The sequence below is a fragment of the Bactrocera dorsalis genome, chromosome 4, assembly GCF_023373825.1.
Source record: "Bactrocera dorsalis isolate Fly_Bdor chromosome 4, ASM2337382v1, whole genome shotgun sequence".
Classification (NCBI taxonomy): domain Eukaryota; kingdom Metazoa; phylum Arthropoda; class Insecta; order Diptera; family Tephritidae; genus Bactrocera; species Bactrocera dorsalis.
The window spans coordinates 1,679,624-1,693,520 of NC_064306.1; the positions used below are offsets into that span (position 1 = coordinate 1,679,624).

Here is a 13,897-nt window from a genome sequence, read left to right on the forward strand (position 1 = left end):
ATAAAATTCAATGATTTGCAAGCGTTGCTCGTTAGTAAGTCTATTCATGATGAAATGTCAAAGCATACTGAGCATCTTTCTCTTTGACACCATGTCTGAAATCCCACGTGATCTGTCAAATACTAATGCATGAAAATCCTAACCTCAAAAAAATCACCCGTTACTTGATTTTTAGGCGAAAATAATTATTTCGTTATTTTTCGTCAGCATTCGTCTCGGCACGTTTGGGCGAGGACATTTTTGTTTTTTTTAGGTTAGTTCAGTTTTTATTTTATATTTCGCGCAAATTATCGAAAATATGTATATAGAGTTTATTTTTATGTTTTTTTTATGGGATTTTTTATTGCGCGTTTCTTTTTTGTTTAATATTGTGTTTTAAGAAGTAAATAATATTTAGTTATGTACAAATATATTTTATTTGTGTTGTCTAAATTGCAGCCAGCTTAAGAAAAACAAATTCTGCAATAATTTTATATTTAATTTAAAGAAAATTCTTTTCATATCGCATATTTCGTTATATTTTTTATTTAAATGCGCCCTTATTAGTAAAAATTTTGATATTATTTATTAATGGATATACTATATACATACATATTTTATGGCAAATATTGCTTAACTTATTTACCAAACAAATTTTAATACAGTTAATATTTTTTAATTACTAATTTTCTTTTATTAATAAGTGTTTTTTTAAATATTTTTTTTTTAATTATTGATATTTTTTTAATTTTAATATATTTAAAAATTCTTTTATTTTTGCATATGTTTTTGTTAATTATTGGTATTTTTTATTATTAATATTATGTGTGTTGAATTGTTATATTTTAAAATTTATTTTTTTTGTTATTATGTTCATGGCCTTTTATATATATTTTAGCAATTTCAATTTATAAAACCTCACTTATTGTAGGTATTTTCAGTAAATGAGCAAATTTTAATTTTTTTTAATATTTTTTGTATTATTTATTTATTTTTTTTCATAGCACTATTTTAAACATTTTTACATACATGATAATTAATTTAATTTGTACTATTTTTCGTAACCAAAACTTCAATAATAATATAATTTTATCTTTATTTTTTTGTTTAAAAAAAATTATTATTTTTATTTTTGCATACAAAAATTTATTATTCATAAGTACTGAAATTTATTATGTTTTTTATTTTATTTTTAATGATAATAATATTTATTATGTTCATTTAACTTTTCAATTTCTTTCCAAAGTATTCTTGAGCTGTAGTAATATTTACATAGAAAAAGAAAGATTATGAAATCAAATAGCTTCCAATTAAATAATATGTATCACTAAACAAGTACAAATAGCGTTAAGTGTTAATATTTATGTATTTGTGTACATTTCTGATAAGACTGCGCATGTAACGTGCGACGTACAAAGTATGAAATTCCAAAAATTTGTGATATATTTATAGTAAATGTTTTTATAAAATACTAGTTATATGGTAAAAATCGCTTAAAAGTTACTAATAAATTGAAAATGTCTCATAAATTTCCTTCTGTAATTTGTAAGCTAAGAAAATTAGAAAAAAACGCCGAACTCAATATTTCAATGTTTAAAAAAATATTACCGGAGAGACGAGCGGCTTCGCTTAACAGAGCGACCTACAATTGATCGATCAGAGACATGTTACTCCCGTTTATTCTACAATATTGTTCAAAGAATATATTATTCTTCCGCAACAACAACTTGGATGTGTGTGTAAAGCACCAAAAATTGCACACCAGTCGTAGCTTTAGTGCAGAGAGTCACTAGGAAGCATTTGTTTTTGCATTAAAATAACAACATTCACATGTTCCTCTTCTTCCCCACTTTCAGCAGCCATTCATACAATATTTTTGAACATATAGTATTTTTATTTTCAGAAAATGATAGTCAAGCGAATAAACACAGTGAAAATAAAACAAAAATAGTTTTCTTTGTTTTTAAACTTTTTTTAAAACAGGTCTTATCGCCGCAGCTGATAAGGAATTATAGTTTAGTAAACTGCGCGCGCAATAAACAAATGCGTCTTAATATGCTACATACATATATCAAGTAAGTATTAATTGAGCAAAATTTAGGTTCATTTTGACTTACCAAACCGGTGCCGTTTGTTCGAGCTTCGCATGCTGCCAAAAGACGCGTAATTCCTTGAGCAGAAAGGAGACGGGCATGCCGTGTATATTGCCAGACTCCGAGGTATTGTGCAGGTTGATATCGGCGTGGGCGTCCACCCAAACTAGCGAAAGATTGGGCGTGTGTTGCAAATGTCCGGCAACGGAGCCTAAATAATATTTATAGCAGAGCGAAATTTAATACAAACAGCATAAATAATAAATACGCAACGAAAAACAAAGAAAAAAGTAAATTTTAAGCGTTTAAATTGCAATTAAATGTCTGCAGTACATAATTAACGTTTACTGGCATCATATAAGTCGCCTCGACTGTACTGCCCAATATGCGCCTTAAAGTATGCAACACTTTTTGCGCACGAATGTGCGCGTTCGCTTGCTGTGATTTCTGGGTGCCTGGTGAAATGCGGCATGTCACATTTTAGCGACGAAATTTGATTTCTCGCATGCGACCTGGAAAATCGCATGCGATTTTTTACAAAAATTTTGCTAATGCTCCCTACAACTGATGGTAGCCTCGTAATAAGTGATTTGACGTGTTTTAACGAAAAAAAATTTTGTCGTTTATGGCAGGCAAAAAAATCGCATGCGATTTTTAACGATTTGCAGTTAAATGCATGGAATGTATTAAATATCGACGGAAAATGGGGAAATAAATTATTTCAATGAAAAGTGAGGATGAATTGAAAATTTTTGTGTAAAATAGAAATTATTTTTGTCGAAATTAATTATTTGAATGAAAAGTGAGGATGAATTGAAAATTTTTGTTTACTATAGAAATTATTTGTTGCTGCTGCTGTTTGCTTATACTTAATTCAATTGCAGCTAATGTTTCGCAGTTTGATTTCTCAGCTTTGTAGTGACTATCTATTAATAAAAATATATTTAAATATAATTCAGTTTTTTAAAAAAGTTTTTTTTAATTAAAAAAAATTAGAAAAAATTTTAAATATATTTTATATTTTTTTTAAATGTTTTTTTTTTTTTAATTCTTTTATTTGTTGTTCTCAGCTCTGTAGTGACTATCTATTAATAAAAATATATTTAAATGTAATTTTATTTTTAAAAATACTTTTTTTGAATTGAAATTTTTAATTCTTTTACTTTAGTTTTTAATACATTGTATATATTTTTTTAATAATTTGTAAATATAATTTTCTAATTTTGAATAATTATTTTTATTTAATTTAATTTTAATTACCCATAAACATTTGATTTTTATTATTTTTATATAATGGAATTCTGCATTTAAAACCTAAAAATTGGGATTTATAAGTTTGCATATTTTGCAGTTTGCTTACCAAACCCAATTGCATGATCGCCACCGATCGTCAGGAACTGATCGTTCTCCTGCAACAGCTGCTGCACTTTGCGGATCAGCGCCTTGTTGCAGCCCATAAATTCACCATAATTTTTAATTTTACTATATTCCGGCGCCTCCGTTGGTATGGGGTCCACGCCGAATTGCAGATCGCCATAGTCGTGTACCTCTAGTTGCCCTATCGTGATGAAGCAATTGGAAAATAATCACACTCGTCCACAAACACACGTTTCATATACAGCTGCTTACCGCAGGACACCTGTTCGAGTAGCGGCACTAACCCATGCTCGCGCAGCAGCGCGGGTGCTTTTTCCACACCGCCCTTGCCCTGACCCTTCGAGAAGGGCACACCAATAATGCCCAGACGCGCTTTGGCATCGCCCTCGGCGTTGCTGGCGCCGCTGCTGTAACGACAGCGTGGTTGCTGCAATTGGCACGTGACGAGCGTGGCACAACGTTTCAACATGGCGCTGCGCGGTTTCACTTACGAAGTATAGTTATGCGTTAAGACTTAAGGAATTGGGTGCACACGACGCGGTACTACGTTTCGCTTCTGCGCGACCCAAACTGCTGTCCAAAGACGGCGCGCACTCGAGGAAAAGTTGGAAATTCGCGTTGAACTTTTATTTTTTAGTTTCTGCCACTTTTTTCTGCTTGAAAAGGGAAAAATACCACTGATAACACGCCAAACGCACTCAATTCTGTTTACAATAAGTAGATTAGCGGCACTTGGGGGCAAGAACTTAAGCGAACGCGTTTATTTATGGCGATTCAAAGCGTTCTTCTTTTTTTTTTTTGCGCTTTTATTTATTTTAGGTTTTTGGCTTTTTGTACACAAACAATATTATTATTGACGATAGTGAGCAAAATGGCAAGACAACAAAATTGAGTGTTGCTGGCTGCAATAATCTCGAAGCTGCCGATTAGTGTGACAAACAGTGCGCGAATGGCGAGACTTGTAAGCACCGCGTGTCGTAGAATCTGCCAAAGCGAAGCTGCTACTCGAAAGACAGTTATCTAACGCAAGTGAAGCGCAGAAGATAACGCGCGAGCACGAGAGCGCCGATAACCTTTGAACGCAAATCTAATGTCCGACGAATGGAACAGCTAGGATGCTTTTTTGCTGATAAGCATATATGTATAAGTACAAACATGTTAGTATAGGTGTTCGTGTCTTTCATACCAGGAAATGTAAGATTATAAACCAAGTATTGTGTGTGAGTACATGTACGTATATTTGTTTCTAAATTAACGCTACAAGGGGAGTGTTTCAGGAGTTTACCTCACTTTTCCATACTTTGTAGCCTTACAATAAGTAATTCATTACTTATTTTGTTACTTCTTTATACACTTTCTAAAAATAATTTCAAATATTTTGTTTTTCTCCTCAATTATTTGCTTTGCTTCGCATCATTTGTCATTTAGCCGCTAATCTCGCTAAGCAGCACATATACCCTAACTACATACATACACACAAGCGCAAATTGTCCTCGGTAATTTAAGAAACAACATTTACGCTGTCATCTCAGCGAGTATATTTAAATAAAGGTGCACTCTCAAGCATACAAAAGTCTAAATTTAATTTAAAAAAATTATAAAACTCCCACTTTTCGAACGGAGTTTTATCGCTGACTAGCGGCAAATGAGTAAGGTAGACATGACGCTAGGAGTGGTCATTTAAAACCTTTAATATTGGGTGGTCGAAAAAGCCTTTTCGTATTTCTAATCATACTTCTACTTATTTTTTTATTTATACTAATAAATAAATAAGTAAATAAAATAATAATGTACCATTTTGGTCGACCACTTTTTGCCATTTTTCCGCTAGACATTGTTCCATCAGTGTAAAACTTTCATCAGCGTAAACCGAAATTTTCGGAACGAAAGCGAGCGAACAAGATTTATTTAATTTTTTTTTTGATTAAATGAAGCTTAAAATCTCACCTCACAACGTGATTGATAGCACTGGAGATTTACGACTGCAACGACATCTATCTGACAAAATACGAAAAGACTTTTTCGACTACCCATTATATCGCTTTTTAACACTTTCCTTTCACTTGTTTAATATTTTGAGAAAATAATTTCAGTTATTTATCCATTTATAAATACATATGCGTAAATTTTATTAAAATATTTTAAATAAAAAATAATAATTAAATTACAGGCTGCAGCATATTGAGTTTGATAAAATTTCCCACGTGTGCGCACTGTCATGAGCACACATACATTTGTACATATGTACGTACTTAATTTTAACGTTTTTAAACTCTAAAGCGCATCTGGCAAATAATTTTTTTTTTTAAAGCTTACTCATTGTAACTGTATACAACTGTTTGCTGTTTTCACGGCTTGACAGGCGTACGTGTGTGTTGTATGATTACATTTATGTATATATATTTTTAAATTATTCATATGGATTTATATATTCGCTTTTTTTTTTTAAATTTGCCATTCTTTCTTAATGTATTGCACAGTTTTGGTGTTCAACACGCGCTACGCATAGAGATATAATATAAATTATATTAATTGTGTATATATTGTATAAATATATTTTTTTAATTTTTCATGAGTACCATAAAAAGCATCAAACTACTAAACTACTCTTTAAAAAAATGTATGCATGGTAAAAGAAAATTTCATGAAAAAATATACAACTTTTGTGGAATGTGTGCTGCACTGGAAATATGATTAGAATGATTACTAAAGAAAATTATAAAGTGACACCATATCTGCAAATGGACATTTAACTTATTTTTAATTAGTTGAAATTTTTAATGCATATTTTTTTAACGAAATATGAAGTTCATTTTAAAATGCCCAAAAATTATAGATTTTGACAATTTTATAATATATTTTAACAATTGAAATTTTTATTTATAAAAAAGATACATTAAACACAGTTTTTTGTTAAAAAAAAAATAATATTTGAAAAAGTTGAAATTGATTTTAAAATATATATATATTTTTATCTAATTTTAGTTTCAAGCTGCTAAATTTAGAAAAAAAATGCAAATATATGTATATAAAAATAAAATGCAACTTCCCAGGAAAAAATATCAAAAACATTTTTTTTCTTACTTTTCCTAATTTTTTATGTATATATACATATAGCATATACTTTTGCTTTAGTTTTAGCTGTCAAACAAAAAATTTATACTTTACAGAAACGAAAAGAAAAAGAAAACGGAAGAAACGGAAAACAATAACTTCATTATTACCAACAAAACTTTTGCGCGTGTAAAAGTCGTTAGCATTCACAGTATATTACATTTTAAATTCAATTTATTTTAAAGACTTCAAAGCAAGTTTGGCAAATGAGTAACTAAATTTTGAAAAAACTTTGGCGTGCATGCATAAAATTGAATTAATTGTCAATTGCTTAATTTATTTATACATTAAAATTGATGCTCTAATTTACCGTCAGTCTTTTTTGGTAAATGATTTTTTTTTTTATTATTTTTATACAATGAATGCAGCTAAAATTTTTCAAATATGAAAGCACTAGCAGGTTTAATTTTTTTTAAATATTTTAATTGAAAATTTAAACAGCTGAATTCAGGATACATTGACAAAGCTGATTTTTTTTATAAAAATTTCAATGTTAACTTTTCGTTGAGATTCGGTTGCAGAGGTTGGCAGTTAGAATTACTGATATTTACTTTTTTTTTGCTTTTACATATGTATTTGTTTGTTGTATATTTTTGCACAATTTTACAAACTAGTTACATTGTTAGAATAATATCATTGGAAATATTAGCATTTAAAAATAAATTAATTATAAAATATTAGAAAACACTTGTTTAATTTGAAGATTTATTGAAATTAGTTGTTTTTAATATTATTGTATTTTGGTAAAATGATTACTTTTCGTACATTTTATTTATTAAATTTTCTGTGCGAAAATATTTCAAATTTTTGCAAATTTATCTACGTTTAACATGTGTATATAAAATCTAAGTTATAATTTAGCATGTAAATCAGAGTTAGTACGTACTTTGCTGTGCCAATGTGGTTTGTGGTCTTTCCTGCTTGTACTAATTACTATCAGCATGTTGTTGTTGTGGTTGTTTTCGTTATTTTCTTTATTAATCACAGTTTATTTTCGTTTATCCAACATGACTACGTCTTCACCGCTATCCTCGTTGAAATCATTTCGAAAATCGTCTTCATCGTCATCGCTGTGCGCCATTTCGAGTCCCTCGACGTCATAGTAAGGTTTTATGGACATGCTTTCTGTGGAAACGAAAGAAACACATTTAGCAAAGAATCTTTAACTCACTCTAGTGTGTTTAGTTTTTTGTTAGAAACTCACTTTTGATGGGTGAGCGGAACAGTTCCGTTTCGCCATCATCACCATCATCCTCGAACAGTTCTTTTCCCTTCTGGGGGAGAAGCGAAAAGCTGTAGTACCGTTTGTCGGCGCGATGGCGACGTGCCAACAAGAATTGCACGCACAAGAAGCAGAGTATCATGGTCACAATAATAATGATGCTGGCGAACAAGATGAACAGCCAACGTGGCATGCCCCACACATGTTCGTCGACATTCAGACGGAAAATGACACCGCGCACTGCGCCACCTTCTACATGCACCGCGCGCTCAGTGCTCACATGACGCGGCGCCTCCACCTTCAGTGTTATCTCGCCCAGCGGCACACCGCTTATGCTATAGGCGCCCAAACTGTCGGTGAAATTGCGCAGATAGTTGCGCGTGTGTGGCGCTACGATCGAAACCTTTGCATGCTTCACGGGGTGATTGATGGTGTCCAGAACGAAGCCGGAGATGGTTGCTGTCTGCGTGTTAAGTGCAGTTGCGCTGCCCGCATTGTCGCCGCCCAAGCGATGCACCTCGCTCACACCGGTGAGCAGTGTAAAGGCGTTCAATTTCACCACGCCCATGTTGTTGACATGTTGTGGTGTGATTAGCACACGTTTTACCTCAGACTCATAATGCGGCGCGCTAATTTCTAAAGCGTATTCGCCAGGCGGCAGAATGATTTGGAAACGTGCCGCATTGCGTGTAACATTGTAGACGTGGTGATGATCGATGAGACGCACGAAAGCGTTGCGCAGCGGCTCACCTTTATCGTTGTGCACCAGACCTTCTACGCCGGTTTCGATGAGGCGTAGGAAGTTCTTAATTCTGTCGATATTTTTGCGCCAAATGCCGGCGATTTCCGATTGGACGGGCATACGACAGCAGGAGAGCCCCAAGCTGAAGAGAGGTATGTTGTACATTTTGTAAAGAAGATTTGTAAGTCGGTCCGTTGTGGCCTGATGCAGGGAACGTGTGCTGGTGAGCGAGCATTGATGTGGCGGTGTGCTGAACTCGCTGTCTTTAATGGAATGTGCGAGCTTCTCGATGATTGGTTCGCCTTTGGGGTAACTGTTGTATGGAGACAGAGGATAGTTATCATTTTGTAGGAACCTAGTTTAAGCTGAAAAGGCTTACGTTAAATCTGAACTGCCAGCAGTAAAGGTTAACACCAGATCGAAGCGTTCGGTATCTAAAAACTGCAAAAGTAAATCGCGTTTCTTCTCCGTTTCGGGACTGAGCAAACGATCAGCTAACTCATTACCTAGTTCGGGATCACAGAGCGAGTTACTGTAAAGAGAAAGACAGGGAGAGTTAGATAGAATGTATCTGTCCGTGCAATCTATGTTAGTTGCCATACTCACTTTCTGTTATACATATTGAAGATTACATCGAAGTTATCAGTTAACGGTAATAGGTATAGCACACTCTTTTCGAGTAAGTTCAAGGTGCTGGTATCGCGTATTTTGTAGCCCTCACGTATGTGCCGCGCTATATTCATAGTGATTTCACGACCCAGCGGCGAGGTGGTGTCGAAGAAGGAACTCAGAATGAGAATTTTATATTTTGTCTCCTCAGGTTCACCGATCTGCAAGCGTTATTTAAAAATTATGTAAACAAAAAACCTTTAAAATGCAATACTTACATCGGCTGTCAGCTTAATAGAGTTATAGTAGATACCGAATTCGCTCTCTGCATAGCCAAAGGACGCAATCTGACCACTGCGCGTTTCGAACTCAGCTAAACGTTGTCGAATTTCTGGATTGCTGTGATAGCGCGTCTTCACCACATTCTCGATCACACGGAAATCATTGGCCGAAGACCAATGCTGTGGATCATCGCGCATCAAGATCACATCCAGGCGCATCTCTCGTGTGTCTTCTGGTATTTCGACTTCCTCGCGATATGGCGCAAAACTGTGCGATAGAGAAAGATGCAATTCATGCGCTCTGGTACTAACACTCTTTTACTCACCCATCTCCGATTATTGTAATGTTATGTCTGCCTGGCAAGGCCAGCTTCCAGTAATCGCCATTGACACCACTAAAACCGGCATGTTTGGCCCCATCTAGTCGGACTGCCGCACCCGCTATAGCCGAGCCGATAGAGCTGCGGACCGTACCATGCACGGCGTAGTGTACTTGCTCGATAAATTTCAGCAGTGGCTCACGGTTGTCGTGCCAATAATTTATCAACTCCTCGGCCATTGGAAACTTGTCGCAGCCCAACTCGAGTGTCAGTTCCAGTACGCCGGCGCGTATATAATTCCAATCCTGCATGCCGCCCGTCACGCTATACCACTGGGCGCCATTCACAATGCCATTAGGAAAGTATTCGTGTTTGAAAAGGGGACATGGGTTGCCGAGATGCATTGTAGGATGAGCCTAGAAAGCAATCAATTAATAAAAAATTAAAAAAGCTTCGAAAACATGGATGGGCTCCGCTGTTTACACTCACCTCCGCGTACACCGAAGCCAAATGTTTAAATAACTCGTTATCCTCCGTCGGATTAAGCTTTCGACCCATTGTCGTTGCCATCCGTAGACGGGCAATTGGATCGTTGAAATCGTTTTCGTTGTCATCGAATGGATAATTGGCTACCAATGAGCCGCCATGTAGATTCGCCGACAATACAAACGGTAGCGAAAGCGTCCAATTCATGACTGCAGCCACCTCCGGTTCGGTCACCGCATTATACTTGTCTGTGCCGTATTGATCGGGAAAGTTACGGTTCAAATCGATATTATTCGCATTAGCACGCCCGTTGCCGCTTGATTTATCACCCTCGTGTGATATTTCATAGCCATCGGGATTCATGCTGTAGAGAAAATGCATCCGTGTAGTATTTACCAACTTCGTGATGCGCCCGTCGACACTATAGCGTTCGCACATGTACTTTGTCAGCAGTAATAACATCTCTTTGCCGACTACTTCGTTGCCATGCATATTGGCGACATATTTAAACTCCGGTACGCCGGCTATATGTTGACCCGGTGTGACAAATAGCTCCATAACCCAGAGATCACGTTGCTGTACACTCTTACCGATCGAATAAAGACGGGTTATGCTAGGGTATGACTCGGCAATGTTACGTAAATATCTAGGGGAAGTAATTAAATTCAAAAACTTGTTTATAGGAAGCTTTTTGAGAACCCAAGCAGTTGTTTTATGGATCAAAATGGAATTACTAAGCTGTTAGGTTTCTAAAAAGGGAAATTAAACTTCCATAATCTGTCTGCAACTCTACATTGAAAGTTTCGGTGCCACAAATGAAAGCTCTGCGGACCTATCTCACACAAATCATTAATTCTCTAAAAAATAATCACTGCTAGTAAAAAGCTCATTCGTATATGATATACTACCTGAACCTGTGTTGCCGCTTATAATTTCATGAACGATCTGATGCTTGTGAAACAAAAGCTTTGAGATTCATAAAAGTTGGTTAAGCCTTTTCATAAGTATGAGGTATTCAAGTAGATGATAAAATTAAAGCTCCTAAGAGGACTAGTACGCTAATGAACGTAAAGGTCTGCAGAAACAGTAGATAGAATACATACTTACCATAATATTAAAGCTTTTAAAAACTTATTTATATAGTTATTTACATTGAATAGAAACAAAATACCTCAAAATGATGTCGTGAATTAGTTTCGTTCAAACATAGATTTGATTAAGTTTTGAAATTATTGACTAAAAGCTTTGAAAGGCTTCATTAAATATAAACTATATATTAAACTTTTTCACGATTCCCCGTTGTTTCGCTTGTAAAATTTTTGTGCCTTTCAACTGTTTGGGTTCAGAAGTTTAAAACTAAATATGTTTTAATACAAACTTTTCCATTTCCGTAAAGTTGTGATGCTCAAATTTGGTTGGCGTCAGGAAATCGTCGTCATTCGCAGGCGCTTTGGACCGTTCCACTTTCACTTTGCGGAAATCACCTAAAAGAGATTAGTAGAACAAATGTAGATGATGAAGAAGAAAGTAAAAAAGAAAGAAAGTGAATAATGTTATGATGCTCGGTTTGAGAGAATATGATTGTGTATGAGAGATGTGTAAATAAAAAATTTTTGTTAATATATGCAAAATTATGTTGAAACATGGAGCCAAGCAAAGCAAAAAAAAAAATAATAGGAAAAAGGTAGCAAACAAGAAGCGAAGACATGGAATTTAAGTAGAAGACCATAAAATTAAATGGTTGCTAAAAAATAAAAATTTAAAATTATAATAAAATAAAATAAATAAAAAAAAAAAATAAATAAATAAAAAAAAAAATAAAATTAATAAAACATGCATGATTTTGTTGCAGTATACATTATTAATGTAGAATACAATTGAATAAATGTGCAATTGGCCACAACTTGGCAACAAATAAAAAATAATAATAATATTTCAGCACTGAGAAAAAAAAAAATTATTCCATTGGCATGAATTGAAGAATTATATTAAATAGATTTAAGATTTGAATATTTATTGGTGGGCCTTACCAAGCAGGTACAATAAATAAAAAAATATTAAAAAAAAAACAAATAAGAAAACAATTGTATTTAGTTGAAAAATAAAAAATTTTGCAAAATTTTTGTACCAGCGTAAATCTTAAGAAAAAAGAAACGAAAGACTATTACTACTAAGCAGTGGCTTTTGGTGAAGTGATGTGATGGTGAATTAGGTGGTGATTTAGTAAAAAGCGATTGAATAATGCAATATTTTGTTGTAAAGTAAACTCAGCTCACACCATATGCCTTTAAATAAAAGAAATCGTCAAGCTTTGCTGAATTTCCCAGCTGCCGTTAATTATATTTATTTAATGTTAAAACTTAAATGGGATTTATTTGTGCATAGTAGTAGAGTTGCCGTTCTTTATTGATATTTGGCTTGATATTTAATCACTTCTTTGTGAATATTCTAATTAAAATTACTTATTTTAGGCATTTTTGAAACTATTTTTCTTTTTAATAAGTTAATATTTATAATAGTGGATATTTTAATACATATGTATGTATGCTATATATTTCTTCTTATTATGGGCATTTGTATATTTAATAAATGTGCGATAATGGTAACCCTTTTCAGTAAAGTCTAGTTGGTTAGTACTTCAGCAATAAATATATAAATAATTTATGCATAATGAATGACCTAATAATAATATTAATATAAAATCTAGTTTAATTACATACCATTAATTTAAAATTGTAATAATTTTTCAACATTTTAAATTCTTTCTTCTTTACTGGCGTAGACACCGCTTACACGGTTATAGCCGAGTAAATTAGTTATTTACTTCTTCAACAATGGCTAGTCTTAGCTTTTGTGAAGAAAGCAGCGATTTAAAATCATTTTGGAAAACTTAGTGAAAGCTCGAAAACTAAAATTTTTTTTAAAGCACAAAGCTCTACAATATCGTATGCGCTGACTGACGGCGTTCCATCACACAGAACCAAATTGAATCGCCGCTTAATTAACGATATTTTTTTATTTAATTAACAACTTCAATACCCAGCAACGAAATTGTTAACGGTATGTTACATACTTTGAATTATATATATAAAATATACCAACTTCAAGCAAGCAGTTCGGTTCATTTTGGCATAAATAATACGGCAGACATTGCTTAAGTGTTAAATGAACCTACATTTCACTGACTTATTATTAAAATTATCAAAGTTTACATTGAATTGGTTGTACATTAACTATTATAAAACTGTTTTTCCATTTTGCAGCTCAAAGTTTATATTTTAAGTTGAAAGCTTTAGCAAGCTGTTACTTAAGTATGATTTGTTTTTTTTTTTTCTAAAACTGTGATAGCATAGAAAATTGTATTGCATTTGAAAGCTTTTAAAAGCTCGTTGGCTTATGTGAACATTTCAAAATCATAAAATTGTCAACAAAAATCGCACAACCGTTATATGTAGTAAATAAAACGAAAGCTCGTTCCGGCGCATGAAAGCTCAAAGCATACATACATATAACTGTGATAGCATAGAAAATTGTATTGCATTTGAAAGCTTTCAAAAGCTCGTTGGCTTATGTGAACATTTCAAAATCATAAAATTGTCAACAAAAATCGCACAACCGTTATATGTAGTAAATGAAAAGAGAGCTCGTTCCGGCGCATGAATGCTCAAAGCTTA

At 33.5% G+C, this 13,897-nt stretch overlaps 2 protein-coding genes across 3 annotated transcripts in view; both read right to left on the reverse strand.

The window, feature by feature from the left end:
- The window catches only part of LOC105226176 (arginase-1), a 37,191-nt gene extending 32,655 nt beyond the window's left edge, over positions 1 to 4,536 (reverse strand). The window contains exons 1-3 of the mRNA XM_049454419.1: positions 3,702 to 4,536; positions 3,433 to 3,630; positions 2,097 to 2,283 (exon numbers count right to left, since the gene is read on the reverse strand). Of these exons, the coding sequence (XP_049310376.1) occupies positions 2,097 to 2,283; positions 3,433 to 3,630; positions 3,702 to 3,918 (602 nt within the window). The 5' untranslated portion in view covers positions 3,919 to 4,536. The remainder of the gene's footprint in view (positions 1 to 2,096; positions 2,284 to 3,432; positions 3,631 to 3,701) is intronic.
- Positions 4,537 to 5,778: 1,242 nt separating this feature from the next.
- The window catches only part of LOC105226175 (carboxypeptidase D), a 30,935-nt gene continuing 22,816 nt past the window's right edge, over positions 5,779 to 13,897 (reverse strand). For both annotated transcript variants that reach the window (XM_011204989.4, XM_011204990.4), the window contains exons 5-12: positions 11,602 to 11,707; positions 10,227 to 10,869; positions 9,744 to 10,153; positions 9,415 to 9,685; positions 9,134 to 9,357; positions 8,907 to 9,059; positions 7,768 to 8,840; positions 5,779 to 7,688 (exon numbers count right to left, since the gene is read on the reverse strand). In XM_011204989.4, coding sequence (XP_011203291.2) covers positions 7,552 to 7,688; positions 7,768 to 8,840; positions 8,907 to 9,059; positions 9,134 to 9,357; positions 9,415 to 9,685; positions 9,744 to 10,153; positions 10,227 to 10,869; positions 11,602 to 11,707 — 3,017 coding nt within the window. In that variant the 3' untranslated portion in view covers positions 5,779 to 7,551. The remainder of the gene's footprint in view (positions 7,689 to 7,767; positions 8,841 to 8,906; positions 9,060 to 9,133; positions 9,358 to 9,414; positions 9,686 to 9,743; positions 10,154 to 10,226; positions 10,870 to 11,601; positions 11,708 to 13,897) is intronic.